This window comes from Suricata suricatta, chromosome 11, assembly GCF_006229205.1.
Source record: "Suricata suricatta isolate VVHF042 chromosome 11, meerkat_22Aug2017_6uvM2_HiC, whole genome shotgun sequence".
Taxonomy (NCBI): domain Eukaryota; kingdom Metazoa; phylum Chordata; class Mammalia; order Carnivora; family Herpestidae; genus Suricata; species Suricata suricatta.
Genome location: NC_043710.1, coordinates 64,779,524 through 64,798,312, shown reverse-complemented (window position 1 = coordinate 64,798,312; position 18,789 = coordinate 64,779,524). Strand labels below are relative to the sequence as shown.

Sequence of the window (18,789 nt, the reverse complement as noted above, 5' to 3'; positions counted from 1 at the left end):
GGTAATAAGAGTAACAGATAAAGACTACACATTAAATGTGTTTTAAATTAAAAACATGACAAAGGAAGGAAGAAATAGCATAATAAAAAAAACAGAATACTATTATAAAAGACTGGATGGATTTAAAAATGAAATATATAGAATCTCTAGAAATTAAACATATATATATAATTCATTAAAAATAAGCACTCTAAAATAAGGAAAATAATAGATTAAAATTTAAGGTAAAAATAGTAATTAGAGCTAAGGATACAACCCTGAAAGTAGAAAAAAGAAAGAAGAAAGATGAAGAACAATAAGAGATATATGAAGCAATAGAATGGGTCAAATGAAATGGTCCAGGAAAATATTACCAATTTTTGAAGAAGAGAATAGAAAGAATGAGGGAGAATATTTGAAAAAACTAGGAATGTTTTTAATGCTTATTTATTTATTACAAGAGAGAGAGTCTGTATACACAAGAAGGAGAGAGGCAGAGGGAGAGTGAAAGAGAGAATCTTGCGCTGACAGCACAGAGCCCAATGTGGGGCTCAATCCACGAACCGTGAGATCATGTCCTGAGTTGAAGTCAAGAGTTGGATGGTTAACTGACTGAGCCACCAAGGTGCCCCCAATTTTTTTTTTATAGAATCAGATTAAAGAACCATAATGAGTTCCAAACCGAATTTTAGAAAAAAACATTGAAAGGGCAGTTCAACAAAGACTCAAAACCAAAATCTTCAAATAAACCATTAAAATGAGATACAATTCTTACAATTGAACAATTTGATTGACAGCAGACTGCTTTCATAAAAATAGATGCCAGAGACAGTATGAAATAATGTCCAAGTGCTGAGAGAAAATCACTGTCAATCTAGATATCTCCATTTACCCATACTACCGTTCAAACTCCAAGCTAAATAAAGGCTGTTCAGGAAAAATATAAAAAGATTAAGTATGTTTAATTATCACCGATTTTTGCAGAAATAACTGTTACAATATACACATTAGTAAGAAGGAAGTTTAGAAAGGTTAGGATGCTAAAATTAAGATGAAAAAAATAAATGATAGCATGTGAGAGTTATTTTGAATAACCTTTAATTGTAAAAAAATGATGCTGATAATGACAGATTTGGTTGGGAATGGCACTACTATAAGAGAGAACCAAACTGCTGTAAATTAATAATAGGGAACATTGGGTATAGTAATGAAATGATCAATTGTACAACTTTATAAAAGTTAATTTGAAAAGTCAGATCAAGTGAAAAGGGTGAATTGCCCCTTCAATATTAATACTTATTATAAAACATATAAAACATTTATTATTATAATTATTTATTATATATTATATTCAATATAATGTGGTATTGGCCCAGGTAAGTAAAAACAGAACAATCCACAAAGAGCCCAGAAACAACTATATGCACATTCGTATGATCTAGATATATTTATTAGGAGCATTTTATGCATTATGTTTGGGAAAAATTATTAAGTCATATTATACCATGTCATCTATAATATAGGATTTGTATTAACTGCTAATAATGTAGGTTGGTGAGAAATTTTTAGTGAAAGTTCAAGATGGATATATCCTTTGATCTGTCAATTATATTTTGCAATATCTACTGTAGATAAAGTTATATGTACTTAAAGAGAGAAGTACAAGAATAGTTAGTGAACATTATTTTGAGATGAATTTGAGGTATGGTGGAGTGGAGAGGTGTTGATTATATTATTAAGGGTTAATTTCTTTAAAATGAATCTGAATCAAATATGGCAACATATTAACATTCATTAAGTCTGGGTGGTAGACACATTTACTCTCTTACATCTCTAGATGACTAAATGTATCATAATTACACATTTAAAAGAAAAGGTATAGGGGCTCAGGTCATGATCTCATGGTTCATGAGTTTGAGCCCCACATCGGGCTCTGCGCTGACAGCTCAGAGCCTAGAGCCTGATTTGGATTCTGTGTCTCCCTCTCTTTCTCTCTCTCTCTCTCTCTCTCTGCCTCTCCCCTGCTTGCACTCTGTCTTTCCCTCTCTTAAAAATAAATAAACATTAAATAAAATTTTTTTTAAGGAAAAGGTATGTGAGATCTTCAAACGCCAAAAAATTTATTTTGATGATTTGGAAATAGAAAAAAAGAGATAGGTTTAGCCCTCTATAATGAGATTCAATGGGCTTATTATTTGTAGTGATTCCAATATTTTTCCCACACTTGTTTGTGACTGGTTGTCTCTTTGGAGCAGAAATATACCTCTCTGAAACTGGGTCAGTTTGTACACATTCATTCTGACATACATATAAAGTTATAGTGATCATTTTCCTATATGTACAAATAAAACATACAGAGGGATTGAGCTATTCCTTTGCCTTTTTATATACACTGGCACTAATTATTATGCTTTCTCCAGCTAACATTTATTATTGTGCTTATATCATAAAGAAACCAAAAATGTATTTTCTTCCTGAGTTCCCACACTGTTTTTCACACATCTGTTAGAAAGCCATCCCACACTGACATTTCTTTATACATTTCTGCTCCCAATCACATAGGATTCTGTGAAAGGAGGGATTATATTTTATTCATTTTGGGATCCCTAGTGTTTAACATAAAATAAGAATCAATACATTTTTGTGGAAATGTATTGCTTACTTTTTTAATTATACAAGTAACAATACCAATATAGTCTCATTGTAGAAGATTCAAATATTAGACAATCATACAGAGCAAAATGTAACTGTTTTCTCTTCCTTTTTCCACTACTCTCTATAGAGGTGACTGATACCAACATCTTGGTATTCCTGTGAATTAAAGTTAAATATCCTGTTTATAGTCTTTCTGTCACAAATTCTGTGTAGTGTGTACCTGACACCTGCCTCTTAATAATGGGCTAATATCAGATGCTAACCAGAGGACTATAAATATGAAGGTCATCTATGCGAGCAATTCAAACGAATATCTGAGTTTACTGGTTCTGTATTTTAACGTGTTTATGTCTCAAACATGTATTTTCTTTGGTGTATGTTAAATACCTAACCTAGAGCTTTTCAAGCTACCACATACTAGTTTCTAGGGTTTAATGTTTACTCTGTTTTTATAATTACCTGTGATATACTTAGGTGATTTTTGAAGGGAAGTCATTCATGTGCTAGGCAGAAAATGTAGTTGTTTAGTACTTAATGGCTTGATTTAAACATTGCATTTACCTTGAGAATTCAGAGGAGGCTCGCAACAGTGTGTGTGTGTTGAGGCATGAACCCAAAGCCGCTTAAAAGGATTAATGTTCCCTCTCATACTCAGCTGCACTGGTAGGCCTCTGTCATATGAGAGGTATTAAAAATGAAATTATAAAGGAAAAGGTCTGTCCAGGTACTGATGATATACAGATGGAAAGCCTCTGAAAAACTTGTTTTCCTGACATAGCAGAGCTGCAAAAGTTATTTATCTCGATCAGCAGAGCAAGGGGTAGAGACTATTAGGAGTTACTGTAGGCAGTTGCTACCCTTTTCTGCAGCAGACACATCCGCTCAGAGAGAACCCAGGGAAGATGGTTGTACAACTATAGCAATGACTAATCCCACCAACAAGGCACCCGTCTTTCAAAAAACTTTTATAGCTGACAATCTGTGGATATGCTTCTATCAACGTTTCTAGTCTTTCCAGTGTGAGGCTTTTCCTATTCTGTCATAGACACTTGGAATGAATACAGTTTGAACATCTACACTGTGCTCAGCGTTAACATGGGCCTGGGTCTTGCCTACAGTAGTTATTCTTGTTATTTTCAAAGTGAAATCTTAGCTGGTAGGTCCAATTTATTTTCTAAAGAACTCCATCCTGTAAAAGTTAATAAAGCCTCTGGGTCAGGTATGTGAAGGAGGTCATTAAAGGTTCAATATAAAAGCAGAACCAACCAACAAAATGATCAAACATTAAAGATCTCTCTAAGCCCCAGTGTTAGGGACTTGGGAAATCTTATCTTATGAAGAAAGTGCAAACATTATTTTCTGATCTGGCAGTCCCATCAGAGTAAATAACTTTCTTTGATTCCCTCTATGATATCAGTGGTCTGAAAGCTCAACATTTTTTTTCTCACCTCTTTATTGACTAATTCCATCTTAAAATATTAAAAAGAGAGATTTCTGCCCATTGATTTAGGAAAGAATGCCCCCCCTTCCCCTTTCTCTTTATTCTGTTCACGGAATAGTCTTTCATCTAAAACACAGTTGGGACAACCTTGTATGCAGGAATAATGAATACCTTTAGCATCATATTAGGGTAAGCTGTGGTCCTGCTGAGTACCTCTTTGAAAACAAAGCAGGAGCTATCATTTATTTATTTGCTGGATTTCTGTGGCACTTTTCCTCCAAAGAGTACAGGGTGCGATGTGGAGAATTTTGCACAGGGTCTGTTGAAAAGTGACAAAAAGAAATTAAAAAAAAAAAAGTCACATTCACAGGAAGTGAGAGAACATGTGGCAAAAGAAACAGCTGATGGCAAAACCAAACCAACCAAACCGTGGGTGGCAGGTATGCATGTTGAGAAGGTAGACCGATATGGGTTGCCCCAAGGGTTCTGCTGTTAGCTTTTCAGAACACTGAGTCATCTTACCAGAGCCTGTGCCCCTGGTGAATATCACACATTTCTGTTCAGTACTCACATCTTCATAATCAGAATCATAGACGTAGAGGGCAGAGAGGGGCCTTAGAACTCATCTGCCTTATTGTCTTGCTTTACAGATGAGGCAAATGAAGGTGAAAGAGAACAAGGAGCTCAGAAGCAAAACCAGGGTTACAACCCAGGTCATTTATTCATTCAACAAATGTACATTGATTTCATTTTGCTAAACACTACTTTAGGCACCAGTGTTACCTTAGCCAGTAACATAGACGTGGGTCTTGACTGCCACTGTCCTATCCTACTGTCTTGCTCTGCCTTCAGTTCCTATAAGGACATCTAATACAGGAATCCCACCTTATCTATGGCTTTACTTCTGAAGTTTCATTTACCTGAAGTCAACCACTGAAAGGAAGCAGATAATCCTTTTCAAGACCTGCACTGTTGGTGGAAATGAAAACCGGTGTAGCCACTCTGGAAAACAGTGTGGTGGTTCCTCAAAAAATTAAAAATAGAACTACCCAACAACAGCACTACTACGGGAGTGCTGATTCATAGGTGCACTTGTACCCCAATGTTTATACCAGTGCTTTCAACAATGGCCAAATCATGTGAAGAGCTCAAATGTCCATCAACTGATGAATGGATTAAGAAGATGTGGTTTATATATACAATGGAATACTACTTGGCAGTGAGAATGAATGAAATCCTGCCATTTGTGACAATGCAGATGGAACTGGAGGGTGTCATGTTAAGTGAAATAGTCAGAGAAAGATAGATCTCATGTTTTTACTCATATGTGGAATATGAGAAACTTAACAGAAGATGATGGGGGCAAGGAAGGGGGAAAAATAGTTTCGAACAGAGGGGGTCAAACTCATGAGACTCTTAAATACAGAGAACAAACTGAGGGTTGGTGGGGGCGGGGAGAGGGTTAGAAGGGAAAATGGTTGATGGGCTTTGAGGAGGGCCCCGGTTGGGATGAGCACTGGGTATGTAAGCCTGATGTGTCTCGGGAATCTACCTGTGATTCGATAATAAATTATATTGAAAACAAATAACAAACAAAACCCCCAAACAAACAAAAAAGACTTATCTGGGGAAGGTCAGCTATAGTCTAAGGCTATATCACAATGCCTGCCATCACTGACCGCACTTAATCTCATCATGTAGGCTTTGTATCACTCACATTATCACAAGGTGCCTGAATACAATATATTCAGTTATTTTTGAGAGACCATACTCCCATAACTTTCATTACAATATATTGTTGTAACTATTCTTTTTTATTATTATTTATTGTTAATCTCTTACTGTGACTAATATCAGTTAAACATTATCATAGGTACATTTGTATAGGAAAATGTATATAGTAAGTATATATAGGGCTTGTTACCATCCATCCTTTCAGGCATTTACTGGGGATCTTGGAATGTATATGCCACAGATAAGGAGGGAATTTATAAAAGAGCTTTAGGTTAACTGAAGACCCAACTTAAACCTCAGGTGACTTATAGTGAGAGAGGGAATTCTTTTCCAGTATCTGGAAGTGTGTTGACATTCTTTGGACCATAGGTGTTTTTAGGGCAGTTCTGTCAGGTCAGCTGGAAAGCATTTACTGGATTCAGTCTGATCTGTCATTGGAAGGAAAATTATCCTTGCCAGCATGAGCAGTGTATTTTTTATTTTATTTTTTTAATTTTCGCCTTCTAGTAAGATGGGAAAAAGCTTAACTGTTATCTCTCATTGGAGGAAATCCTTGTCCCTTAAAACTGACTTTATCTTTAAAATGCCTCACATAATAGTCTAAGCCCCACTAGGACACTTGGGATTGAAAGCACCTGGTGGTAGAATTAAAGGTGAAAATTCTTCAAAGGAGCTTGGTGGAAGAGTTTGCTGTAAATCTGACTTCCCAAAAGCGGTATTACATGTCTTCATTTAACACTGAATATTACTGCAAGAAAACTCTGGGGTTAAAAAGAAGATTGCTGTATTTTAGCTTAAAGGTAGATGTAAACCCCTCTCCAACCATCAATCCTTGAAATTTGAGGAAATGTATGCTTACGAAAGAGGCCCCTGCTGCTTTAGAGTAGAACCCATGAGTTTGAAAACTAAGGACATTTACCCAAGCATTTGGGATACACTGCCCCCTTTGCCCTTTGTCCCAGGCCAGTCTCCAAAGAAATAAAAGTGTTGCTCTTGCAAGCTGTAGATAAGACCGGCTGATGATCAGAGATAAGACTTTTCCTTGGACCAAAAGAAGTTGAGGAGGGGGCAAGGGAGGGACACTTCTGTTTCCAGCCATCCTAACAGCTGGAAATTCTTGGAGGTTCAGAGCAGGATTCAGGCTCCAGGGACACCTGTTTGTGCCCGCAGGGCGAGCTCCGGGTGGCCTTGCCTCTCCCCCCCAGAGCCTGGCAGCTCCTGTATTGGCTGATTTACCTGCGAGGCTGTATGTGGATCTGTCTTTCCGCGGCCACTGCCGCCAGCACGTACTGTCAAGACAGAGGGAAGCCAAGCGACGAGTGCAAATGCCGGAGCCTAGATCGGGAGGTGAGCTGCCTCCCGGAGGAGTTGACTGCGGCTTCCTTTCCTCCTGACACACATGGAGTTTGGTGACGGTGCCGAAGAACCGCAGACAGATACTTAGCGACTGGATGTGTGAGAGCCAGCTACTGAAGGGAGCACCCGCCTCACCCGGACCTCCTGCTGGCAGGATGTAAATATACCTGCAGACCGGCCAAACAGGACTGCCTTCCCCCAACCCCCTCCTTCCTCCCACCCTCTCCCTCGGCGACCAGCATGAGAGGAACAGAGAAAGCAACAGCCTGCAAGTGACAGCTCCAGCCGGATTCCGTTTGTCTCTGAGCCGAGGTGGGAAGTTGATTGTGCAGCAGCTTCATTGTGAATTCCTTCCATTGGCATCGCTATGTTTGCCTCTATCTGGTATGCCAAGAAGCTGGGTCGCAGGTTCGTGCACAATGCCAGGAAGGCAAAATCAGAAAAGGTATGGAATGAGTGGGGATGAAGATTACCTTTCCGATTTGCCAACTGCCTGCTCTGGACTGCAAGTCTGAGTACAGACGCAGTCTTTATTAGCTTGGGACGAGAACCTGCTTCTCACTGTGAATGTAGTCCGTGCCACTTACACAGGGGTAACTCCAGGAGCCTGGCTACTTAGGGATGGAGCATTGGGTTAAGGTTAAACGGGATCATCTGCTTTTCAGAGTATTTGGTGAAATCCTCAATTGATAGAGTGTCTGGATGAAGACTTAATATTCCTTTACAGGGTGAAAGCAGTCCAGCGCTGAAATATTTGCTTTTTCCAGGAGCCCTCTAAGTAAACTTGTTGCTATACTGCATTATTTTTATTCCTACAATGTTTGGTTCTGAAGGGGGCATTATAAATCCCGGAGCCTTTCTCCAGTACTAGTGTCCTAGGTGCACATATTTGGGACTTTCAGTAACACTGACCAGACTTCACAGTGGTGCTTGGTATCTTTTCAGATCAGCTAAGCATCAGTTCAAGTGTTTACAATGAGTAAGAATTATTATTTGTAAGTGGATGGTCATGGCCATTTAGAGAATGGCTTTGTATTTCTTTAATTCAGCATGACTAGTTGTTTGCTCCTAGAGAATGTGTGTGTAGATTTCCCTCATTAGTTATCTTTCTCTCAGAAAATAAAATGGCCTGTAAGTCTTAAGATGCATTACAAGCTTTCATCTCTAATTTGTCCTCTGCTTTCCGAGGCACTGGCCAAACTGTCATATTAAGGACATTTGGGGTCCAATTTGATAGGTGCTGGGAAAACTTCCTTAGGTAACAAAATTTTGTGAAGCTGAGATTTTTCCATATTTCTCTGAAGATCTTTGGTCCAGTCTCTTTTCTGCCTTAAACCTCCTCGTGAGATTGACCCAGAGATGGTTTTCCTGGCCTGTGGCATAGTCCTTCCTCTCAACTGCAAAGGTTCCTTCACTTTGACTTGCCGTTTGTCCCTTCTGAGTGGGAATGTTGATAACATAAACAAGAATCTAGGGAAAAACTGAGATATGATTGCTTGTACCGTGAACAGAGAAAACATCATTGGAGTTCTGACTTTTGGGTTGTAGCTTTTGAGAATGTCCGGATCTGAGGATTGTAGAATGGTGATAGACTTGTTATTTCATGGCACTTGTGGTGGAGGAGGAGGGCAAGGCTAGAATTGATCCCTTTCCTATTCTGTGTATCCCAGGTAATAAGATTGCAAAAATTGTCATGTACCAGCACCTTATATATTGAACAGTTGGGTTTTGTCTTTTGCTTCCCAAGTAATATTTAAGGAAAGAGACTTGTAAATAGTTCTTTTATTGGAGCAAATGTTTTGAAAAAGTGCCTTCTTCTTATGAAAATTATAGGCTGTATGGATGAGAGGACTGTCAGGACCACAAATGTCTCTGAAAGCCACAGGGAGATAATGCCTTATGCCAAATTAGTATGCAAAGAAAAGTTGAATCTCCCTGTGGCACTTAATTCAGGCATGGCCCTAAGTGTGTAGAACAGCAGTTTGAAAATGCTTTGTATAGAACCAAAGGGGATGGCTATCCAACAGTGTAACATGGGTTTCTGCTTCCTGAGAGTGGGGAGAAGCTGGTAAAGGACCTTTGATACCTACCTCTCTGTCATTTCTGTGGTGGCTGATACTTAGAATAGGTAGGAAGAAACCAAATATGGGGTTAAGAGTTTTAAATTATTTCTTTCTCTTAGGGAAGAAAGAAATCAACACTGGAGAACCAAATTTTTGTTCTGAGTGCTACAGACCAAAGGGAAATAATTAACTCCAATGCCCTTGTGCCATCCAGGGGAGCTAGGAGGAGTTAATTTTGAGCACTAGGTGATGAAAACATGAAAATAGCATCTTTTTTTTTTTTTCATGGAATTTGTATTCACAGAGTTCCTGGAGTAAATTAAAAGGTATACTGCCTTGAACAATGAAGGCCCTCAGTTGATGCTTGGTGAATGGAAATAGTTTATTTATTCTGTGTACCTAATTTTATTACATGTCTTATTTAAACCAACTATTGTGGATTAATATTTTGTCTAATGAGCTCAATAATATAGTTTAACTAGGAAGGCAGTTAACAAATGACATCGAAAGCCAAATAAATTCATATAAAGTATTACTAGAGCATCAGAGATCACATAATTGCAAACAGGAAGGGGGTTATAAAGGGCTGCTGACTATATGTTGTCATGATTTATTTTAAAATGGAGGAAGATGAATAAAATAAGATCATTATTGAGTTTTATTTAGAAAATGGTATATTTAGATGTGAAAGAATTATTGATAGATTCATAGCATGTTGTAGCATTTAGGGATATAAATCTATATCATAGATAGTGATTGTGATTTGATCTTAGTACCCTCTTTAAATTTTGGTTTCTTTTTGCAAAAGGCAGCATAGTTTACTTTCTCTTACTCTAATAAAACAACCTGCACCCATCAAAGCCCATCAGTCCTACTTTAGCATTCAGGTATGGTCTGGTAAGTGCATTCCTCAAGGCTGGGGTTAATTGAAAAGCTAATTGGGAATGTGCAAGCCTAAATGCCATCCCCAAACATGTAATATGCCTTATTCATGGTTGCCTGGTCTGCTATTTTACCTCATTCAATGCCAGCAGAATTAAATAGCAGCATGGAATATAATGATAATAATAAGCACAACAATAGTAATAATGAGTCTCTGTCTACACACATTACACATCAGGTACTTTATGCATAGAGTTTCATTTAATCTTCACAGCAACCTGATAAGGTAGAAATTGTTTTTCTTGAATCCCAGAGAGAAAAGTAGCTAGCCCAAGGTCACAAAGTTAGTAGTAAGCATCAGTGCTTGGATTTGAGCCCAAGTTCACCCAAGCTATTCCAAAAATGACTCCTTGAGTCTATAATGTTCTCTTCCATTCACCTGTCATTCACCTATATTGTCTGAATAAGGTTAACCATTCCTTCTTATCCTGTCTTCCTCTCTTTTGATATTAGAATCTGGAAGTCATGAGGTTTACAGAATCAAAGTTACCAATTCTGTAACTCAGCCTTCTTATTTCTAATAAGACTATACCTAAGGTCCCTTGAATAGGCGGTTGTCTGTCCTGTTATTAAAGACTTCACACTCTTTAGTTGGGTAAGTATAGCAAGCCATCATCTTGGCACCTATTGTTCTTTTTAAATAGCTAGGAATTGTCATATCATCATCACCTAAATATTGGCATTTATACTCATTGCTTATCCTATTAAAACCAAAGAAGGCTTTCATCAAAGAGAACCTAAATGCTTGGCAATTATAGATTCACTCTCTTTTAGAGTGAGTCAAAGATACTAGGTGATTCACATTGTCATTTTCCTTCCCCCCGCAAAAAAAGAAAAGCAAAAAGCTCTTTGTTATTCTTTCATTAAAAAGACAATTTGTTCATACCAATAAATTCTATGAACAAAACTACTTTAAATGTGATGATATGAAATCAAGATTGCCTGGCTGAAAAAGAATACCTCCATTCAAGTAATTATTGTTTCTTTATTTTTTTGACCCTCTGTAATTAATTCAGACATTAGTGTCGTACTTTTATGCCTTTTTGTCACGTTTCAACTTAAATTGCTTAATTTAGCCCATCTCTAGATTGTATTACTCTGAAAGGGCAGTTGAAGAAGCTTTAAGATAAATTGAAATGCAATTTCTGGTGACATAATAATATGCAAGAGTATAAAACACTTGAAACTGTGAATGCTCACTGCCCCAGCAGCATTGCTTCTTTCATTTGTTTTTGTTTTAATTTTTATATGTAAGCATATTTTAAGCATAAACCCTGAAAAGTAGATGCATGATGCATGTAGGAAAGACTGGCATCAGTATCTGTCATCTGATGGACACATCTGTGGGTGAGTTCTTCAGTGATATATAACTCATAAGTGATGTAACCAAGATCAAATAGCCTGACGTTAGACCATAAAGAGTTGTTTAAGAACCATTGTACTGATCTACCTTCCTTTCCATCTAAACCAAACACATTAAATCAACATAAACTAAAATGAAGGATAATCTAGTAATGGATTTTCTGGCAGTATGGCCAATGAGAGACAATAATGTCCTGGGTGACCCTAGCATAACATTAAAGGCACTGGACTTAAGGGAAGGACCAGAGAAAGGAAATTAAATTAGTCTTGGTCTTTGCCCTCCAGCCTAAAGTCACTCATTTTGGCTCCTCTCTGCTCAGTTTTCTCATTTGTGAAATGGAAATAACACCTATACTTTAGCAGAACCCTAATATCCTAAGGATACAATCCAAACTCCTTAACATGGTTTACAAGGCCAATCTTGATATGGCCTCTGCTTTCACCTCCTCCACTACACCTTGCCCCTCTTCTATGGCACTCTACACCCAGCATTCTGAGCTACTTTCAAATCCCTGAATGTCCCATGATTTTTCTGGCTTCCAGGGTTTTTCTTATCTGGTTTGGTTAACTAGAAAACCACAAGCCAGCCATACCCCTCACTAATTGCTTGTCAACCTTTAGTGACATTACCATCATTAGGAAACCTTCCCTGGCCCCTGCAAGCACAGGATGGGTCTTCCATTGGCTCCCACAGAAGTTTGTATATTGGCTGTAATCATATTTCCTTCCCTATATTCCTCATTAGAATGTTGATTCTCTGAATGAAGGACTGTTCAGTCTTGTTCACCTTATTTCAAGGCCTAAAAGAATGCCTGGAATATGGTTATCTCTCATAGTCTATTTCATTGACTCTTGCTTGTCATCAGTTCCAAGATGCTCCATTATTTCATGACTGTTAAGGGAGAAAATGTTTTCAGTGGAACTATAACAATCATCAACTGTAAGATGCATCTTGATTTCAGAGATGTTCAAAATATAAAAAGAAAAGTTTATTTTTTAAATTAATGAAGTATGGCATAGCTGAAAGAATAAATAATTAATGGGTTTATTTTGAGGATAAATGGGTTAATATAAATAAAGTGTTTAAGGTTACACTTGCTATCAAATCACTTTTATGTCTTTGCAAGTCTTAACAATACTTTGCAAAGGGAAATTTAATAGATAATTCTAAAATATGTTGCACATTTTATTCTGTGATGATCAGACTCAGCATATGTGTGCATATGCTGTATGTTATACTATATACATGGTGGATGTTTACATTGAGCCTGATATCAAGTTTATTTTTCCCCATAAAAGATATATATAAAAGTTAAATGTACAATAAAAAATTTAGCTTTAGCGTAAGAAGCAACATCCTGATGTTGAAGACTCTCCAATCCTCAGTGAATGATAGAATCTTCTTCCTATGTCTATTTTTGCCCCAATGCAGATTGAAGAGTAGCCTGACCCAGAGAGAGATGAACAGATTGTCCTCTCAGGTCCCTTTCTTAGAGCCTTCTGAGTCTTTAAGAGCTCATCGGTCGTGAGCAGCAGCATGACTCAGCACCAGTGTCTGCAGGCTGTGGTGACAGAGAGGACAGGTGTTTGTCCACACCAAATGCAGCCCTGTAGTTCTTCCTTGTCACCTGGCAGGTGAATCAAGTAACAGAATGGACAGTAGCACCTGTTCCAAAGTCCCAGCACTGCTACCCACTCTGGAAGAGCAAAAGTACAGCTGTTAGCAGTTCAAGGAGGGAGACAGAGGGAAAGGACAGGATAAGAAAAATGGCTAAAATGAAGGAGGGGAAGGTAGGCTAGAGAAGATCACAAGTCATAAAACCACTGTAAAATTGTTACAATAATAGTAATGTCTTACACAATGACATGCACTTTATGTGTGCTGATTAAATCCCCACTACCACCTTCTATGGTAATCTTATTTTAGCTACCATTTTATAGATAAAGAAGCTGAGGTATACGATTTTATAGAATTTGTCCAAAATCATAAATAGTGAAGCTGTTATTGAGGGTTAGATCTAGCTGAATCCAGAGTTTGTCACCCTAACTATTCATGTGCTCTTTAAACTTTTCTTGGATTGGGTGAGCCAGTGATGTGGAAAAGGGGCAGACCGACACAGCCCCATCTTTTCATCTACCCGTGCCTTATCACTGTTGAATAACTATGTGGCTGGAAGTTTCTCACTGGGTCTCTAGGAATCAAATATCCAGGTAGTCTACCTTCAGCTCATAGAACTTTAGTTGTAAAATGGCTTTGGTTTGGTTTTTTCTTCAGTATTTTTTAGAATGATATTCCTCTATCTGGTATCATTCAATGACATTCACTGAATGGCGTAGATGGAAGCAGAAGCTCTCCCATCTGGCAAGATTAGCTCAACCATGATGATTCTTGTAGAGATAAAATTGATAATTAGATAAAGTATACACCTCATTTTCATATATATTATGTTTGGGTAGTTACTAGAGAAAGCATCTCACTTTAAATAATGCCTGGTAGTATTCACTAATTTCATCTGAGTTACTCTTACTTCCCCAAATAAATGATGAAATTATTTATTAAGTTATTAAACCATTGTAGTTTCTGCCCCATTTCATCAGGACACCTAGCACATAGTAGACCCTAAATAAATCCTGGCTGTATGATTGAATTGGATGAAGGACTCTAAACTGTGTGGGAATAAAGACTGGATTAGGGGTCAGTAGACCTGTGTGTCAACTTCTCTGTCCCAACTACCTGTGCTGTTTTGGTTAAGTCTTTTAATCTCTCTGGGTTCTTCATCTGCAGTGAGATTCCTTTCAATTCTAATATTCTCTGCTTCTAATCAAGATTTTCTGTAAGTCTGCTGAGTCCTTAGAGGGAAGGATTTGATCTTATCTGTCTTTGTGCCCTCACACCTAGAAGAATACCTAGCATTAAAAAAAATTAAGAAATTTTATGTCAAATGAATATACACAACAGACCTGGAATAGCTTTAAGTATGAGTAAGAAGAATATAGTGGAAAATTTACCTATCTTCAAAATGGAAGCAAGGTTATACACCCTCGGGGGCTTTTATTTGTTACCTCTATTCTTTGAATAAAGAGGGAGTATGAGGCAGTTTATAGATAGCTCTGGGGGTAGGAGGCTCCAGTTCTCTTTCTTTCCCACTCTCCATGCCGCTAATCCTGAAGTGAAACAAACAGTAACCAGCAGAATACCAGTGTTCTCTTCAACTACCAACAATGATATGTCAAACTGTAAAATTTCCCAGCTGCTTTGTCCCACATGCCAGAAAATTACAGGCTTATATTTGAATATGAAATGTTTGTTCCTTGAAACTTCTCAAATCTGAAAATTCTAGTTATGTAGAAAATCCTCACCCCACTTGCTATGGACTGAATTTGTCTCCCCACCCCAAATTCATAGATTGAAACCCTAACCCACAATGTGATTATATGTTAAGCTGTGGAAAAGGGCTTTTAGGTGATAATTAAAGTTAAATGAGATGGTGATAGTAAGGTCCTAATCTGATAGGATTGGTGGATTCTCTCTTCCTATCTCTTTCCTTATCCTTCCTCCCTCTCTTACTCTCTCTCCCTTTCTAAGTTTACCCGTCCCTCATTCAGCCTGATGCCCCCCTCTCCCCCACCCCATCTTGTGAGGACACAGTGAGAAGGCAACAGTCTGCACACCGAGAGGAGAGCTCTCACCAGAAACCAATCCCTGGAGGAACCTTGTTCGTGGGATTTCTCATTCTCCAGAACTGTAGGGAAATAGTTTCTTTTATAATATACCTAGTCTGTGATATTTTGTTATGGCAGTTCAAAGACACTAATATACCATGGTAGCATGATGTCCAGTGTTGAGTGCCTAGGGTCAGATTAGGGAGAAATATATGACCAATTAAGTATTCTTTTCATCCAGAGCATGTAAGTTCTAACAAACACACAGCCTTTGCAGGGTCATCATTATCTCTTCTTGTGAGATAGGAGAGGTTATTAAAACTGGCAATATAGGGGTGCCTGGGTGGCTCAGTCCATTAAGCATCTGACTTCAGCTCAGGTCATGGCCTCAAGATCTGTGGTTTCTAGCCCTGTGTCAGGCTCTGTGCTGAAAGCTCAGAGCCTGGAGCCTGCTTCAGATTCTGTGTCTCCCTCTCTCCTTGCCCCTCCCCCACTCATAGTCTGTTTCTCTCTCTCAAAAACAAATAAATATTAAAAATATTTAAAAAAGAAAACTGGAGTATAATAAGAAAGGAGGGATGAAGTAAATGGGGGAGCACCTCAGTAGCTTTAGTAGGTTAAGTGTCCGACTCCTGATTTTGGCTCAGGTCATGATTTCACGGTGCATGAGACCACCCTCCATATTGGACTCTTCACAGAGTGTGGAGACTGCTTGAGATTCTTTCCCCTTTCTTCTCTCTCTGCCCCTTCCCCCCCCTCTCTCTCAAAGAAAAGGTAAAAGTAAGGAATGAGTTGCTTTTGAAGGATCACTCTTCTTGTCTTCATATTCTGTTCTCTAACCAATAGAGTAAGAGAAGTGAAGGCTATTCACCCAACATATTGGATAAAATTAAAAAATCAAAGTTCATCAAATACAGTTCTTCCCTTTCACACCTACTTGTTACTCGAGGTCACTCTGATTCACCAATAGAAATAATTTGCTTTCTATACCATCCACTCCACAGTTCCTCAACACTGATTGTGGGGGAAAGTTTGTACTATGAGGAGGGCATCCAATTTTTCACCAGCCTTTGCAGCAAGGTATGATGAAATGAACATTGTCTGAGCCAGACAGAAGTCAATGTTGTTGGTGTTCACTTTCATACAGGTATTGAACTGTGCCATTTGACGTGAGAAATTTTTGTGACCCTCTCTCACAGTAAGAGAAACTAATCTGCTAAGTGAGAGGGAAAACTGTATTAGATGTGGGGGATTTGGAAGGAGTTCGTGGTTGGGAAGGTAGAAGAGAATAAGAAAAATAATTTTCTTTCTTCTTCTATGAATATCAATCTGGCTTAGGACTTATTTTCACTTCTTTTTTTTTCTTAAGCTCCTTGGATAAATTCTTTGTCACCTTTATTGACCCTTTCTCTTTATACATTTTGTGAATGCTCTCATTGGCACACCCAAGAACAACAGCATGGCAGTGGAAGGCTACAGCCTTTACTTCAAATTTGACCTAACACCTTATGAATTGGGTAACCTTGAGCATGTAACTGTATTGTCTTAATTATTAATGTTCTCATATTTTTTTAGAAAATATTTTTAATGTTTATTCTTGAGAGAAAGAGAATGAGAATGGGAGGGCAGAGAGAGAGAGGGGGAACACAGAATCCAAAACAGGCTCCAGGCTCTGAGCTGTCTGCACAGAGCCCCATGTGGTACTCAAACCCATGAACCGTGAGATCATGACCTGAGCCCAAGTCAGACGACTAACCAACTGAACCACCCAGGCACCTCAAAGTCCTCATATATTTAAAATTGTGATAACCATCCTTGCATAGTTTTTTTGATACAGGGAAAAACTGCATGTGAAGCATCTGGCCCATTGTAGAACTCTTCATATTTCCTTCCTTCCTCCCTCCCTCCCTTTCTCCTTTCCTCGGTCTATTCATTTTCATACTCTGCATAGTTCCAGAAGGGATGCAGAGCAGATTCTGGTAACTCCTTCATTAGTGATACCTCTTCCTCTACCACTCCCTTAGGCTTCAGAATGGACTTGCTCTCCCTCCTAGTTTTATAGAGTGAGAAGATGTGTAATTATATCTCTGTCAGTAGTTAGAGGAGAAAAATGACTGAGTAGAACATCTTAACAAGTGAAGATGGTCAGTACCCAGACTATGGAAGAATTCTAGGTTTTTACTTCCTTTTTAATACATAAATCCTAGATCATTCTTATAAAAAGTCTCCCCAACCCTGCCCTATCTCCCACCGTGCTCTCATCTCCCCTCTCTCAAAATATACCATGCAATTTTTGAGAGTGATTCTGTATGTTTGGTGGATGTCAGTCAGGGCACATTACTTTTTATGTGGGAAGTGCTGAATGACTCAAGATGCTCATCTCCCAGCTGGGGAATGCATCATATCACCTTTGTAGCTTTATTTCAGGTCTTGGAAGAAAGGGAAAGGACAAGCTTCATGTATTGAATTTCAGAACCAGAATGAATCTTCCTTTTGTAAATGTTGGTAGTAACATTAATTAACACTTATTGAGAGGCCTTACGATGGGCCAGTCACTATCCTAAGATTTTACATGTTCTAACTCAGCTAATCCTCACAATAATCCTATGTGCTAAGTACTGTTACATTGGCATTTTTATACCTTGAGACACAGATATGTCAATTAATATGTCCAGAGTTGCATAATTAGCATTATTTTGGGAGGCAGGATTTGAACCCATGCCACCGAGATCTGAACCCACATTCCTAACTACAGTGCAGCATTATTCCCCATGTCTTTCAAATGAGCAAACTGAGCCCCTAGGACAAGAGGTTTTGAAAGGTTCTTGCTCAGTGGGGTTGGCAGCCAAGCTTTTGGTATTTTAATTCAGATCTTCCCAACACCAGTCCATCCCTTCTTCTGGCCAGAGATTTAGTGCTTCCACACATCACTGAAATAAATGCCCCTACATTTATTTCCTATGACCAAATTTCAAGGGATTTTAAGCCCTACCCTGTTAAGTCTGAAAGAACTAGCAGCTGATAGTTTCCTTCCATTTCACCAAAAGTATTATTGGTTTAATTCATGTTATTGGATGGTTGTATTAATAACCTATGATGATATTTTCAGTAAATAATTGATCCAAATTCACTGTAACTTCTGAGCCCTGCTTCCATTAAAAAAAGAAAAAAAAAGTTATTCAACAGGATGGCATTTGGAAAACAATTCCACACCAGTGGTTGCATTAATTGCTACTTTGGATGTTCCTGCTGTGAAATGAATGGAGCCACTTTGGATCTATTTCTTAGAAATAACCATCTTTATTATCTCTACTCTAGGATGCTCAGTTTTGAGATTTTTAGAGACAAATATCTTCACTAATCTGTTTCTATTTTCCGTTTTCATTCCGTAAGTAATCCTTTTCATTGTTATCACCATTTTTAATGTCCTCAGATTTAATTTATGGAAGGTATGGGACGTTATAGGACATTTTTGCCTCTTGCTCTCTCAACATATAACATTCTGTTAACTCCCCAAGTGTAACATTTTGAATATCATGTTTAATTCAAATATGATCCATTATTTTATTAAAGTCTTTTTCCCTCTTGCATCTC

General features: G+C 38.2%; 1 protein-coding gene across 5 annotated transcripts in view; it reads left to right on the top strand.

The window, feature by feature from the left end:
- DLG2 (discs large MAGUK scaffold protein 2) overlaps nt 1-18,789 on the top strand; it is a 1,964,578-nt gene that overhangs the window by 1,086,851 nt on the left and 858,938 nt on the right. Inside the window, exon 1 of one of the 5 annotated variants that reach the window (XM_029956384.1) lies at nt 7,362-7,610. The exons of the other annotated variants lie outside the window; for them this stretch is intronic. Coding sequence (XP_029812244.1) covers nt 7,533-7,610 — 78 coding nt within the window. The 5' untranslated portion in view covers nt 7,362-7,532. Of the gene's footprint in view, nt 1-7,361; nt 7,611-18,789 lie in introns of those variants that run through there. 5 annotated transcript variants of the gene reach the window in all.